Source organism: Helicoverpa zea, chromosome 10 (genome assembly GCF_022581195.2).
Source record: "Helicoverpa zea isolate HzStark_Cry1AcR chromosome 10, ilHelZeax1.1, whole genome shotgun sequence".
In the NCBI taxonomy this organism is placed as follows: domain Eukaryota; kingdom Metazoa; phylum Arthropoda; class Insecta; order Lepidoptera; family Noctuidae; genus Helicoverpa; species Helicoverpa zea.
In genome coordinates this window covers 4405293-4422265 of record NC_061461.1, presented here as the reverse complement: position 1 = coordinate 4422265, position 16973 = coordinate 4405293, and the positions used below count along the sequence as shown (strand labels likewise).

The 16973-nt window shown below is 37.7% G+C and overlaps 1 protein-coding gene across 1 annotated transcript; it reads right to left on the bottom strand.

Moving 5' to 3' along the window:
- Positions 1-10420: 10420 nt before the first annotated feature.
- Positions 10421-15326, bottom strand: LOC124633960 (toll-like receptor 6). The gene has a single exon (XM_047169345.1). The coding sequence runs from the start codon at positions 15132-15134 to the stop codon at positions 11112-11114; it is 4023 nt and encodes a 1340-aa protein (XP_047025301.1). The 5' UTR covers positions 15135-15326; the 3' UTR covers positions 10421-11111.
- Between the last annotated feature and the right edge of the window lie 1647 nt (positions 15327-16973).

The window sequence follows — 16973 nt, the reverse complement described above, 5'->3', positions numbered from 1 at the left end:
CGGTACAATCAATATTTATTCCCTTACGAGACAATACAGGACACACTACTACATTACTGCGCGGGCTCCAGACCACGAACACGCCATGTTTGTGAAGCCGGCAATCAATTCCCGACTCTAAATTTCGTTCACGTTACAAGCGTAGCGATTTATGTAAGGGTGGGCGCACACTAGCCGGCCCGCAGAGTTCGTGTCCGTGCATAAATAACCCACCGTGCAATCTTCCAAGTTAATGATATTGCGATGCATTATCATTTCAGTCATTTGAAATCGTTCGTTTCGTTTTTCACGTCAAATCGAAACCTTCGAAGGCGCAAACAAATGACCTTTCAGCGAAAAATAAAGTGAGAGATGTCATTTAATCAAATTCGTAGCATGATTGTTTTTGCTTTCAATTTATAACTTAGATTCATGGATGTTCGAAGAATAAAAATAAAAAGGAAATTAATTGTGCCGACAAGACAGAATACAGGCAATCATAAAATAAACGGATAAATTTTATGGCGCGGAAAACAATGCTCGATTCGAACAATCGAAATCGCCGATGCAATGCGAAGGGATGTTGAAGTGAAAGCGCATACGCTGATACAAGAAAAAGCTTCGCGAGCCAACCAGTTATTACACTAATCGCAGCGATATAATTCCCGAGTCAACTTAAACACAGGTTCCTTGCGGATCGAAATGCAAACATGGCGGGCGCTTTGAGCTCGATAGCGCGGGAACTGACGGGTGCCGCCTGCGTCTTACGAATATCATGTTACTGAAAACTATCAATCTTAACCTAAACGAAACTTCCACACCATTAAGAAATACTTTCTTCGACAAACCACAACTTTCCTGAAGCAACGTCATTTATCTTACATTTGATATTGTCGATTTCTTTTAAAACATGTACCGCTTACAAGAGAGAGTAAACCACTAAACAACACTGTCTTAATTCTGTGATAGCTCTTGAAACAAACAATACGGTCCAATGAAGTTACCTAAAGCAATCCCAAAGACTACCTCGACAATAAAATGTTTAGATTCGGCATAAGTAGGACGCACTTACGGTCGCACCCGGCCCGTTTCGGTCCATCAAAACCCAGCGCGAAAGTCGCGAGCTTCGTTTTATCGCGTTCGCGCCAGAGTTATCTGGCCAATGCGCTCGCGCAGCGCCCCGGTACAAAACGGTTGCTCGATACAACTCTTTATATCCCCATAAACGTTTTACATGTTATTTATCACGATCTTAGTGGGTGACCCGCTTTATTTATGATGCTAAATAATATAATCGTCTTACTGTAACCTGATATTCAATTGAGTGTCTATATTTTACATTATACTATTGAACTTTACAGGATTCTTGAATAATTTCTATGGTTCTGCCTTAGTTTAACGGCACATTTATAGCAGAACACTAGCGGTTTTATTAATATTGTTGTTTTACTAAATTATGCCCATATAATTAAACAAAGAACAGAATTGGGCAATTTGGTTATTTATGGTTACGCATATAAATTAAAATGCGAATGTATTCGTAACACCTAGGCGGTAAAGGTGACTTTTACGAGCGATATGGTACCTTAATATTTATAGGCTTAGAACAAATTGAAAGTATAAATTTAAATTTTGAGGAACTAAAAGGTCCGAAAAGCATAATCATGCTGTCACTTGACTACCAAATCCTGTTTATTATTGTTGTACCCACTTGTCTCAGTCACCCGGAGTGAATTTTAATGGAATACACCTTTACAACTCGTATAATTCCTTCTATGTCTATTCAGTAACAGTTTATAATGCCACCATAATAAAACAATCCTATTCTTTTTTTTATACAGACTTTCATTAATTACATGCCACATTATTTTATTGGATAAAGCCTCTAAACTGCCATAAAATTTGAATAAATTCGGATTATGAAATTGAATAAATTAAGTATAAAAAAAACAAAAGTGTTAAATATTAATACATAGGCCTGGGGAATGGTAAAACTAAGCTAAGACGAACCTATGAATCTCTGCAGGGCCATCTTTAAACTATTTGAGGCCCTGGGCACATTAGGATCATGGGGCCCCTATGACCTTGAGAAAACACTATTTAGTCATAATATATAAAGAAAATAGACAAACAAGGTTCTAAATTTATTTTTATTTAGTTATTATTAAAAAATAGGATACATAAAAAATAATCTACAAAAGTAACTCGCTTTGCATAAAATCCTTAGACTAACTCTATGTTGATTGCAAAGGTACCCTTCTAGATTTAAGATGAGCAAAATCGTTAATCACTTCTTCAAAATCTATGGTAGGTATTGAGAATATCACATTCTATGGACATCAGCGACAAACTAGTTAATCTCTCTTGAAGCATTGTACTTCTTAATTCATTTTTTATTCGTTTCAATTTGGAGAAGGAGGGTTCTCCGCTAGTGGCGGCGTAGCGTCGGGTAGCACCCGGGCGGGCTAGGTACTTATTGAGTAAGTATTGATGTAAAGAATTCAGAGAAAACCACTGCTAAAGTGTAAAGCGCGAGCGCAGCGAGCGAAATTTTTGAGATTTTTAACACAAAAGTACCCAAACAAGTTTGAAAAAAGCACTGTAAAGTGAAGAAGGCGCGAGCGCAGTGAGCGCGTAATTTTTGATATTTGGGACGCAAAAAGATGTCTAAAGAAATTAGAGAAAATCACCGTAAAGTGTAGGGCGCGAGCGCAGCGAGCGCGAAATTGTTGAGTTTTGGAACACAAAAGTACTCAAACAAGTTAAAAAAAAAAGCGACCAGAAAGTGAAGAAGCGCGAGCGTAGCGAGGTCAACATTTTTTAACATTTGGGACGCAAAAGTTCTCCACCTCCGCTTACAAATAGCGCCTAAATAGCTTAGAAATATCCACTGTAAAGTGAATTTTTTTTAATTGTTATTTTGAGGACTCTCTAATTTACCTCAGAATTAAGCACAAATTAAAAGAAACCGCGAAAATTTTAAGCGAGCGTCAATTGTTTTTGCTACTTCAGTGCTTTAACTTTTTGCTAGATTGAGGACTCAAAAAATAAGCGCAGAACAAATTAGAAATGAAGAAGAGGCATTTTTTTTCTAACTTTGAGGAATTCATTAAAAGTAATCAGATAAAAGCAAAAATACAAAGAGAAGGGTGACAGTCGGACTGAGTGGGGTGACTGCCTCGATGTCTCACACATGCACTGTTGTAGGTTTTTTTTAAATTGGTAGTCAACCTAGGCTTCGCAGATTAGAATGACACCCTTAGTGACTTGTCCCTTCTGCCCGCGCCATCCTGGTCGTGCAGATATGTGCCGACCAAGATGGCACCCCCCGAGATGTGGCACCCGGGGCGGACCGGGGTGGCAGGAACTAGGGGGCCCCATTCGATCGCGGGGCCCTGGGCACTTGCCCATAGTGCCCAGTGGAGAAGAGGGGCCTGAATCTCTGCGCAGATTCATATATATAAACGGAAATTACAAGCAATATATCATTGATAGACCTCCTAGCAGTTGGATTAAGATTAGGCAATTAAAAAGATGTTCTTTTAAGGGTAGCAATTGAGCCGTAATATATTACCGCGGAGGCCGGCCACACAATTATTCGCTTAACCCCCCACGGTCGGCTGCACAGAGCACAGAACACCGGACTATATTTAAAATTTATCACTTCGATATTAAATGTCGACCCACATATAAATTACTGTCTGTAAACCGCGGTATTGGCACGATTACTGCACAAGTGATTTTGTATCGAGTTAATTGGAATTATTAATTTCTAATTGCCTTCTTCGGTACTTAATCGACTTCATCTAGTTAATAGTGAGTTTCGTATATAGGCTTGAGAATAATCGGTAGCATTAGTCACTAAAGTGCGGCCCATCCTACCAATTTTCTGCTAAATGGCCGATAGAACCTTCACCATTTTTTTATTCAACTAATATAACAAATTATATCAATTAATGCTAAGTTAACTTACTTCAAAAACATATAAACATTTAACTTTAAAAGCACTCGAACTGGCTTGCTATTTCACTAAGTGAGATTTTCCAACACAGAAACATTTCCAACTCACTTGAAACTGTATCTTTGCATCAATAATATATAAATAAGTCTGTACGAGCTACAAGCAGGCAAAAACTTACTGAAGCATATGACGTAGCGCCCTCTCTCGTTCCCTCCTCGCACAAAATGGTCAACTGAAAACTGAAAAGGTCGTATTTAAAGTCGTACAGTCGGACTGTTTTCAGTAGCGCTACGCACATTGCTGGGGACTCTGTTTGAGTTGACAATCCGCGAATGTATTACGACTACGAGTCAAAAGTTTGTTTCGTTCATTTAACTTCAGGTCAGTATTAATTACTCACTTATGCATACCATTTATCTTTAAGAGTTTAGATTGAATGACTACCATAAAATAAATAGTGAGTAAACATTGCTTAAGCTACACCATAAATCATCAGTAGATAATAATCACAGCTCCACACCTCGGTCGAGATCAATCTCAAAACATTTGAATTCCATTCAAATTAATTACTAAAATGTCACCTATTTTTCACTCCATAGCATCGTGACTGCAAACACGGTCTAGATCATTAACGTCATTACCTGCCTAGCTATTTTATAAATCTTAACCTGTTTCAGTAATTAGATAGACGTCTCCTACTGTGTCCTAAACACACCGCGACAAATTATTTAACCCCGCTGAGTTTTGAACTTGTCGTCCGCTCCCCAAAATAGTACGTCGACAAGGCCAGCGGAACAGGTTTAGTCAAACGTAAAATTATAACTTCGAATGCAATCTGTGCAAGTTCGCTTTCATTGCGAACTACTAAGGACAGCTCGGTACAGGTGGCTCCTACCTCGCACGGCATCGTATTTCGTTCGATTGTGTATCGCGAATTGCGATCGAACCTTTCCGGTCGGAACTGGGTTGCACGCCCATCGTAAGCCATTGTGAGATCCACATTAATTGGCCTCAGCCGCAGTCATTTAATATCTCGTAATGCGCTCGAAAAAACACAAAAAGGCACCCCGAAATCTCCCAAACCTTCAACATCCGCGCATTCAATGCGCTCGGTGTATAAACTGTAATGCGATATTTTCTTAAGCGATTTGTTGGCAATAGCAGATGGGTGTGTCTCGAAACAGGAAATAATTTCGAACTTGTTGCCACTGACTGATCTGTCTGCGTTGTGTTCGTTTTATGAACAAACCACGTGTATTTATCTTGGAGTTTCTTCCATTGAAACATGACTACTTGTATACGTAGTTATTATATTCATGCTCGCTGTAGTAGGGGAGTATTGAATTTCAAACATAAACACCATCTGCTGCTGCGTTTTGCTTTTTGTAAATTTTAAAGCTAAACTACCGAATACTATGTTGCACAACGGCAACTAACTTCGCAATTTATGCTAACTAAAGTCGGACTAATTTATAGGTTTCTTTAGTGTAATTACCAGAAGAACCGCCTTCCTTTAATCTTGAGAGGACAATCCCAAGCTGTTTAGGATTATCCAAACACGACAACGACAAAGTAGCGACGGTAAATTATTCAAGTAAAGCCTAGTAGAAGTTTATTCCTGTCAAATCTTAAAAAAACACTTCGTCTATTCGTGGGCACACATTTGTTTAACGGGACCTATCGCTAACTAACTTACCGTTCAGGTAAAGATAATATTTTTTTCGACGCACGATCTCCTCGCTTTCGTGTCGAAACGCCACGACGAGGGATTATTATTTCAGTAACATCTGTACGAGTAACTCTAACTAGATACTAATAGATAACCACTGATGTTTTTTATGCGATCCCGCTTTTTAATCTTTTGTATCGGGTCGTACACCAAATGTGCATTTTTATTTATAGGGGTCCGTTACAATGGAATATATATTGGGGTACTCCATTCGAAAATACAATAAAATGAATGATAGAGGTCGCACTTGTGACCACTTGTCGCTAATTGAATTTTTTATTAACAATAACAAACAAGTGTGTGGAATTACACTGACATTTGCGTTGGTGGTCCATGATGGGCCTGCGAACAAATACAAGTTTTAATTAAATTAACTTAATTTGTGGCAGGTACGTAATTATTCAGCGTAGTACTTAATCACAATTGTAAGCGACAGGCCGTCCGAAAAGTTCCAATAAGCTACTGCTAATTACGTAATTCAAGCACGTGACCGAAATAAAAAAGCTAGAATAAGTGGAGCATTGTGGCGGCAAAACGTAAAGGGAATGTGGATCCGGGGAGACGGGGCGACGGGACGAGCGTCACATTCTGTGGAACTGAGTAGTTGCGTTCTTGTTCCTTTTGTTACAGTCTAGGATGGAGGAACAGTGAATTAGCTGCAACGAATCTCTTGGCTGTTGGCCTTGAATACCGTTTCAAGCAGGCTTGATAAATGCTATTTTATACAGAGGCTACGGAAGAAACTATTCGTCAAAAATCTCTGCCAATGCTGGTTCAAATATAAATGATCAAAACATAAATGTTTTTATGGATTGTTCTATCCAAATTGACAGGTAAACTAAAATTCTTAAAAATAATACCTAACGTTTTACAAACGCGCTTAGATATCCCTTTTAACTTGTAACTCGGGGTAGTTTTTAACGAACACATATTGCGGGCAAGGCGCGACATTCTGTCTCCTAATCAATGTATTCAATTTCATCCACTTATTATGTTTTGTGACGCACCCCTACAATTTATTCGCATATGCCAGATTTTTGCTAACCACATGCATTGTGTTTTTAGTTAAATTTTCAATGGCTTTTAAATATTTTTATCTTTATGGGATTTTAATTAAGTGTGTTTAATATTCAAGTTGCAAGTTGAGATAAAATCAATTGTATTTTGACTTAACTAATTTTATACACATATGCATTTAGATGAATTATTAAATCTGAAAATACTTATATACCTACAATAAATTATTTAAAAGTATTGTGGGGAAAAAAGTTCTAAAAACGCACTTGTACAAAAAATCATAAACAAAATAAGAACCACTCCACAGATACATAAAAGAAATAGATAACATAAAAGAAAATCAAGAAAACACGTTTTGCTGTGGTACTTGAGCATATTTGCTAAGATTATGCAAATAAATACTTAAGTATGGTCAGTAATTATTTTCTTGCTACACAGTGAGTCATGTACGACCCAGAAGCATTTATTATGTCTGTGTTTACTTAGATAAATGCACGTTATCTCGGAGCATCCGTCTATAGCACGTCCGGGGAATTATCCGCACAGATCTTAGTCCCATACTATTTTACCCTTATCCTTAAAATCGAGCATTCCTTTAACTACCGCTAAGTAAAAACTTTCAACTGAATACCGTAGCTTCATATGACTAATGGCCTACAGATGTTTCCGAACTAAAACGTAGACGTATATCAAAAATAGAAATTAGGGGTTACGCGCTCGCCCTCGATCAATGATAATAATTAAAATTAAATTTTTATCTGCTACAAATCTTGCAAGCCACCCAAGTAACGTTACGGTGTTTTACATAAATAAATAACTTTATATAGAGCGTTAGTTTCATTAACACATTTGGCGTTTTATATCATTTTTATGACAAAAAGCTTTTTGCCGACGTTATCAGCAATTATCACTATAGCTAGTTTTATTACTATCTTTTAGTTTGCAGATTTTAATTAACAGAATACCACACAAAGTCACAAACGCGAAATTTAGGCTCTATTAATTTAAATCTGATGATTAAAATTAGCTTTTTATCTAAGTTGTTAAGTCATAAATGATTCAATCCATCGATGTATTGGCGTTCTATAAAATCTGCTTCTATAATCAAAAGAGTCGATTAGCTTAGATAAACAGAATATTATTAAATGTTTATTTTCCGCCTTTGTTTCGAAACATTGAAAGCGAAAAGTTAATTTCGAACAACAGCATATGCGTTACATTCTCCGCTTTCAACACTGTCACGGGCTATTCCCTGGCGAATTTAAATTTGTAATTCCTTCCTTCGCTCCTACCAATAACAGCGAAACATTTATTAAAAAATCCTGTGACTCCTCCTACCGACGGAAGCAGCTGCAACCCTAATTATTACAAACACGGACTCTTGAGCATTGGGCAACGCTATAGACTACTACTAACTAGTGTTATTGTTAATCATCTATAGAAAACTGTAATTTATTTACCAGCTGGATGAAACATACAAGTTAACATACAACTTGTTTATAATGTGGTAACTACTGGTTTAAGTAATCACTAGACTCAGTAATTACCTTCGCCAGCCTGCGATTCAGTGTCAATCGAATTGTAACCATGTATGAAAATTAATCGATCATAGTTTAAATCAATAAATAATTTCATTACAAATTTTAATTCAACCGTCATGAATTTTATTTGTTTTTATAAAGCTATAACAGAACTATTTTATTATGACATCGGAACATCCTACGCGAATCTCACGAGTTGGAACATTTCTTTAAACATTTCATTAGCTGGGCCTGGGATATTTACGATTTTGGATAGCTATGGGCGGTCACGTTTACGGTTATGGAAGTATCAGTTAATGAGGATGCGATACATTTACCTTGTGGCTAATAAGAGACAGCCTTCGTTTACCCACCCACGGATATTGAAATTGAGAGGTTAGAATTCAGACAAATAAGTATCATGAAAAGAACAAAACAAATGGAATAAAACAATCCCAAACAATAAAACAAATTGTAGATACTGGAGATGATTTACATATTCCGAGTGGAGTTTGCAAAAGACCTAAAAATGCCATCCGATTTATAGCAGCATTTTCATAAGAAGTGCCATTAATACTTTTGTAATAAACCTGTCTGAATACCGATAACATCACAATCTCAACTTCACCAAAAGCTAAAAGGTCGTTTATAGGGACATAAACGTTTATAGAATCATAAAGCAGAGCCAATCTATTGTTTCCAGTCGGCCTACGCTCGCCGGCGACATAACTAACCGAACGATTCCACTTTTTGTCTCTACAAGGGACATAATCAATTGTCACTTCGAGTTTAGCTATTTCCCACCTAAGTTTAAGATGTCTAAGATCCATTCGGAACGGGTTTACAATCGTCCGTGGACAATAAACGATAGGATATCGTATTCCACGAAGTAAAAAGGTGATGAGTGGCCGTTGTCGAAGTCTTGGCGCTTAAATGAATGGCCTGTATGTCATAGACATGGGACCTCTTGATGACGATCATTTAAATCCTTAACGACATTCGAACTTTGAAATCTTACCCGTATAATATTACATGAGCGATTCGATTAAGACATTTGCTATTTTTCCTTCGTATCTAATAATAGTAAAAACACATCAGCAGAATTGTGTTTTATTAACTTATCTTCAAGTGTTAATTGGGTAATAAACACCATAATTTAATATTAATTTTCAATTTGAAATAGTCCCAAGTGCTTCTTACCTATAAATGTTATGAGTTATCAGAGGAATAAAAACACAGAAACAACATGATACGTATTGAATGAAACCTGACACATGCGTGCGCGCACTCAACTCGTAATCGATTGATACACTTGCTCACACCACTACTTAACAATAAAGAGACATCATCGTAATCAAAAGTCAATTAAAATGCTGTTTATTCATCATCGGCCCGGTCGGCAGATGATTTATAATTTCGCAGCGGGCCAGCGGCGCGCGCGCACTGTCGCGGTCGCTTTTTAAATTAAAATCGTACGGACTCGGGCGTGATCTTATCCGACTCGATCAATTTAGATAAAATAAATATTTATACATTTGACTCTAGATGGGCGAACAAAGCGTTCGGTAAATTGATTATGTCAATGAAAAACTTATTTGACGTTTGCCCCTATTCTATCACCTGTTCCGATGGAAGATATGCATTTGCGAAATGTTACGACTTGATAACTTAAAGTTACATTCTGTTTTCTAACGTTATCTGTCACTGAGGAATGTTAACTTGTCGTTAAAAGTTCATAGTAAAGCTAAGGAAAAGTTTGTGTTTGGTAATCTCAGAAACTACTGTAGCAACTTCAGGAATTCTTTCACTTAGGAAAAATTACTTTACCTTTTAGTTTTTTATAGGCTTTAAGATTTATTATAGCAGTGAGCAAAACGGTATCAATAAAGGTTCTTGAAAACGAGACTGGTCTTTTAGATAATGTGTATAAGTTAGGCAAATAGTTCGATATATTTCTGAACTTTAGAGTGTCCCATCTGTCTACAAACTTGTGAAGTGTACGTAGCTCCATATTTATATGGGTAACACGTTAAATATATGGTTTGTACAATTCATTGACGTCTTTGACAGATGGTCGCCTTTGGACTTGCCTTCAGCTTTTTCTCTATAAAAGAGCCACTGTAAAAATGGTCTCTTTGCATTTGATAATACGAGCTATATTTGTGTGTATGTGTCAAGTGTAGTTTAGGGTTGTAAGAAACATAAAGACAAAAATAGTAGATAAAAATATTATTTTATTCATACTCTGCGTTTGGAAGCGTAATAAATACGAAAAAATTTCATATCCTAGCTAAAAATTACATCACAAAATTATTTACTTACGTATACTTCTTACAATTAAGCTATTTACAATTGACTAGGGTACATTTCAGTTCTGCAATACCTTTTACTTACATAGTTATATTTACAGTACATATTTCACACAGTTCTCACTTCACATGATATACTCAATATAAGTACCTAACATTATCACAAATACTCATGTCAGGCCTTAAAATTAATCAGGAACCTTAAAGTACCAGTGTGTGTAAGATACATTATTACTCGTTTACATTACAACCTATGCAAAAAGGAATGTATTGATTTTATTTCATTTATCTAAAAAGAACTCAAATACACAAGTGGACAGTGAATGCTATTCAAACAGGTACAAAAGACACTACAAATATGTTCAGAATTCATTACAGTCATCAATACTCAATAGTACTTACAGTACAATAAAAAAAGTTTTCAAGTCTGGCATAAAAGACTGATTACTGTTACATAATTCAATTTTAATATTACAGCACCAACAAAGATAAGCTTACAAACACAATTTGCGTCCAGTACATATGCCAGTTAATTTATAATATGTTTATACAATTTTATTCTATTTACAGATACATTTTAAATCACAATGATCGTTCTATACAAAATAAGTCTTTCTAGGATGCGTTGTGCTCGACATGGGAATTTGTTGTGCTGGCCTTAGAGGTCGTTCCTCGCACTGATGATTATCGATGGAGACGTAACTGTGGTGGTGCGGTAACCGATCGTCCGGCCGACCTTCGCTACTTGCAACCGAACACGTTTCGTCCTCCGTACTGCGCGCGGACACCTCTGCGCTCGCGCTTGTCGAGTGCATCGGACTCGACATCATCAAACCAGGCGGATTCATACCATACTTATACCAAGGATCGTGAGAAGTTGGCGGCGCAGTATACCTCAAGTTCCCATGACGACCAAACGCTTCCCTGTTACCACTTTTCATATTATTCGCATTATGAAGCGTCCGATTTGGAAGAGTCACGTCCACATCCGGTAACCGAAAATTTAGCTTTTCCCAACAATTTCTCTCGCCCCACACGATCACTGTACATGTTTTGAGTAACACTTTTAAGTCTGGGTCAATGTTTATAGCACTCAAGTCCGTCGTCACCAGGAATATTATCTTTTGACGTCTATGTCTAACATTCACTGAATTGATTGCACTTTGAATAGCCGCGTTCGATTCCGCCGCGTACCATTCTTGCTGCAAGAATGTTATTGATAGCACTATAACGAGTCTTTTTGAACTTTCTGAGGCACTCACTAAACTGTCACCAGAACGTCTTTCAACCAACGGCAAGTCTCTGTGTTGTAAACACAACGTATGTCCCATATTTTCGAGTTCGGAACTCACGGCGCGAGTCACGAAGTCTTCGTCTCGTGGATTGTACACAAAAAAAGCATCAAATCGTTTATTTTTGTTATCGTTCATATCTTTCGGAGTCGAACTGAATACTCTTACACCGTATCTTGAATGCATCCATAATTTAAAATCTTCCCGGAACATGAAGAGCAAAGCACACATTAGTAAGAGAATAATTGCTATTATCAGTACCGCAGCGATATATGGAATGTAATTTTCGACACCGTCATGCGATTCAATGAATAATCGTTTCAATGTTTCGGTGCCAGTCTCTTCGGTAGTCGTTTCTGTTTTACATTCCTTTGCTACCGTTGCAATGGTTTTATTCATGGCTTGACCATGGGCAAAGTAGCACATCATACTCTCCGTGTCTTTTGACTTTTTTAGTAGCCACTGATTCAGCTGGTTGACGTCTTTACAATCGCAAATCCAGTTATTCCCATCTACTGAGACGCGGGTGCGGGGATCGCTGTCTGTAATGACTCTCCACGGCATGTAATCAACGTACCCGTTATTGTCTAGGCCTAAGTATTCCAGTGAAGGCAGGTAATTAAACGTATCATTTTCTATAACCTTGATCTTGTTGTCACTGAGATAAAGCTCGTTCAAATTTGGTAATCTCGTGAATTGTGTATTTCTCAATACCTCCAATTTATTGTTCTCCAAATGAAGAATTCTCAATGATTCAATACCGTTAAATGTTCTATTTTGTATTGTATTTATATTGCTGTTATTGAGATACAAGACTTGCAACTTTTTCTTGCCAATGAAAACGTGATTCCCTAACTCTTTCAAGTCATTTCCATCTAAGTATATTTCGGTCGCGTCCATCGGTATTCTGTCCGGCACGTGATCGTAGCCAGCGTTCGAACAATCGACTACGTTAGTAGTAGTCCAAGTTTGATCATGATAACACGAGCATTTATCTGGACAAGTCATCTTACAATCACAGGCGTCAAAGTCACAACAATGGCACACCGCGAAACAATGTGACTCGTACTCGCACAGAAATTCAGAAGATTTTACTTCAAGCAATAGCATATCCGATCTGGTTCGTGAATGGGTTAAAGAGCACCTTACACTTTCTAAATCCATTACTCTGGGGCGCTGCCTGAGGTCACTTAATTGGTTAATTGTCTGCAGCCATTCCATTGTGCAGTCGCACTCAAACGGATTTTCGCTAATATAAAACTCTGGTAAATCTTTGTCATCTGGAACAGACGATATCGCAAAGGCACCGAGCTCCAATGTTCTTATTTTGTTTGCATACAACATAACTTTATTCAGATTATACTTTTGTAAAAATGTTCCAGGGCTTATTTTGTCAATGTTATTGTTGTTTAAAACAACTGTCTCTATACTGCTTGGGAAAGAGAACTCATCGATGCTTCGTAGCTTGTTGTAACTAATATCCAACATTTTTACTGAACATGATTCTTTGAGTCCGTATGTATCTTCAAGCTTTTCAATTTTATTCTCGTGCATATCCAGCCATTCCAGATTAGTAGGAATATGGCTGTAATCAAACCAAAGTAACTCGTTGTTAGACACGTTCAACCAAACAAGCGGTTGGGTGTTAGTAAATATGCCTTTCAAGTCCACTAGTTTGTTACCGTCCAGTCCGATTGCTTTTAACTGTTGGTTTGAAGCAAAAGCTCCGTCGTCTATTTGATCTATGTTGTTTGAAGCTAAGTTCAATATTTGCATTGAAGGTAAGGCAGCAAATGTATCCTTCGATATTTTTTCTATCTTATTTCCAACAAGTCGTAAGCCATACAAATCATCTAATCCTTCGAACTGTGACGTTGAAACTTTTGTTATCCTGTTCATGCCCAAGTCCAAGGAAGTCAGAAATCTCAATGTTTTTATAGCCTCCGGTACTTCTGATAACTGGTTTCCACTCAGTCCCAAGTCGTGAAGTTTCGTTATATTCTCAAAAGACCGTAAATCGACCTTTGTTATCCTGTTACCATCGAGGAACAGCTGATTCAGTACATAAAGGTTTGAGAAATGTCCACTGTCAACTTCTAATATGTTATTATGAGCCAGAGAAAGCGAGTGAAGGTTCTTCAAATTAGAAAATGCCCCATCCGCTACACGTGCGATGTTGTTATGCTCTAAGCTTAAAAACTGAAGATTGTTTAGATCTTGAAACAGCAGTGCATCTATTTTTGTGATTCTGTTATGTGACAAGTTCAGAACAATCAAACGGACTAGTCCCGAAAATGTGTCTCTATTTACCCATTCACTTGTTAATTCATTCACCGACAAATCCAAAATTTGAAGTTGGTCCAATCCTTCCAACAATCCGGGAGCAAGTACGCTTAACGAGTTATTATTCAAATATATTTGTTTGATATCTCTTGACGACTGGAACATTTCAGGTGGTAAGGCTGTCAAAGCATTTGTTGACAAATTCAGAATTTGCAAATCACTCAAGCCTACAAAAGCTCTGTCCGCTACAGCAGATATTCTATTGTTTTGTAAGAATAACTTTTGAAGCGCGCGTAAACTTGATAATCCGTTGTCAGGTAAAGCCCTTATTTCATTATAGGACATATCCAGTGTCTCCAACACAGTGTTGCACGATTTACCAGGAGCAGTTGGTCCATTGCCCCAGTCGGAAAATCCTAGATTTGATATGTCTTGTAATCTATTTTGTGTTATATTCAACTCTTTCAAATTGTACAAAAGACAGAATATCTCAGGTGGTAGGTTCCAAATATTGTTATCGCCCAAATCCAAGCTTCGCAAATCAGTGAGACCCCGGAATGTGTCTCTATGAAATTCCATAGACATCGCTGACCAATCTGTGTTGTGAGTTCTAATAGACAAGCTTCTTAATCCACTAAGCGGTGATAGTACTGCAGAGGGAACATAGCGAATCTTACAAGACTCTATCCTCAGTTCTTTAAGGTTATGAAACCGGGATAAGAGTTGTGTTCCTTCTTCTTTTCTTCTTCCAAAATCAAGAGAGCTCTCAAAAAAGAGAACATCTGTGCAATGTAGGTCTAGGACAGTGATGCGCTGAGCCTGCGACGAGCTTAGACCGGCCAGTAGGTCTGTTGCGCCGGCTGCCGTACGTAGCGAGCACGCCAGCTGGACGCGAGTGGATTCACTAGCATCGCCCGACACTCGCTGCCATTCACACTCCTGAGGCGCCTCCGCGACGCGGCTCGTGAGTGACGCTGCATCGGCACCCAAGTATACCCAACTCCAAGCGGCATACCACACAGCCAATAATCCCATCGATAACATCTCGAATAACTCACTTTAAACTGTCACTTTATTTAAATTGTCACCGTTTGAGTTGATATTATCGCGCACATCGCTACGTTAGTCCGGACGCGCTCGGAAAACTTCACGAATTTCCCGTCAAACTTGTTTCGAAGTACGACACATAACGGCACGAGTTGGCGAGCTGAGGTGCAGCAAGCGCCTCTCTCGAAGACTCGTGAGAAGCAACTGAGTGTAGCGCAGGCAAGTTGAGCGACCGGCCGGCGGCGGCACGCTCCCCGCGCACGGTTGCTCCTCCCCCGACAGAGACGTCCGATACGTGCGTCTCCGTCTGTTAAAAAGTTCACAACGGCAACAAGTTGCTCGCCGCAAGATTGGCATGAACAGAAGCGCGCTTTGCGAGCTTTTATAAACATGGCGGTGCTTACTTTGTTTGTTTTGTCTAATCATAAAATTTCAATAGAGTTCCAATTGAAAAGCGTGCGGAATAAAAAATATTTATTTGCTTTTATTACACGATACATAGGTATATTAAAACTTTGTACGTCTGAAAAATATATTTTTTCTTACAGTTTATTTCAAAACTACATAGGTACATAATATCTACAACAAAAGGAAGTAATGCGATAAATAATATGTTTTATGCTTGCTCAATATAAATAACGTTTAATTGCTTGTTACTTTTAATCCAAATGATAACCTGAAATAAACAGTACCTACAACAAAAATTACCTATATCTAATCTCAGAGATATTCCAATACATAAGATATGCAAGATACCTTCGATATTTATCACTCCTTATCACCTGAGAACTACGTGCATACTTTCACATGATCGCTGATAATGCAATACAAATCCATTATCACTTCTTACAATTTGCTTTTGTTCTACTAATCGGGACCTACCTGGGTTATGACGCATTTTCAACAACTCTTTTTATCTAGCTCAGCTTGTCAGAATGACGTCACAGTAGCGAGTTCGAACGTTCCTTAAAACCTCTATCTATGGGAACCTTCACTTCATATGACTGATAATCAGGTACTAAAGGATTAAAGTGTAAAGTAGGTGATTGGTAATTTCCTTACTTTATCAGTCATTCTTTATTTTTATTAATGCCAATGCATTTCTATTTAATTCCTTTTTCCTCATGTTGAGCACGTTATCAAAACAATATAAGTTTTAATTACACCCTGTATTAAAAACTAAAGCTACTTACCGCATTAATTTCACAAAAGTTATTTGAAGCATTCTAACTTTACTGAACATTAATTAAAAAATACCGCATAAAAATAACATTAACTTGAAAATGCCTGGACTACTGTACGGACGTGTTCAATACTTCGGTTTCTTTGGTAACATTTTATCAGAGAATCAAATGTAAAAGCGAACACGCAATTCAGTTGGACAAACAAAAGGCGTCGGGAACATGAAAAGGGCTTTATTGGCATTCTCGGCGGCGAACACAAAAATTGTACCGCAAAGAGTTAACTGATCTAAACGAGTGCACTTCGCACTGACGCATGACGTCTGATGGCGACGATTTATGAATTTATTGAAGGTTTTATTGAAATTATGAATTGGTTTTGAAGTTGGAACCTATATATTTTATAGCTGTACTTAAAAAAATCGAGTAGTGCTTAACTGCTTGCGTGAAAACTTAACTGAAAAAAAATGTGAAGTGGCCGATTTTTCAGTGCAGATTTTTTTTACAAATAACCACTAAACGTGAACTTTATTAGCACATAATGTTTTATTATTCACAGCTATTATATAGATATTTAGTTTTAAACAACTTCGGCGCAGCCTAGGCTGGGGTCCTCATTCAATAAAACAAAAAGGTGAAGTAATCATTTATAATT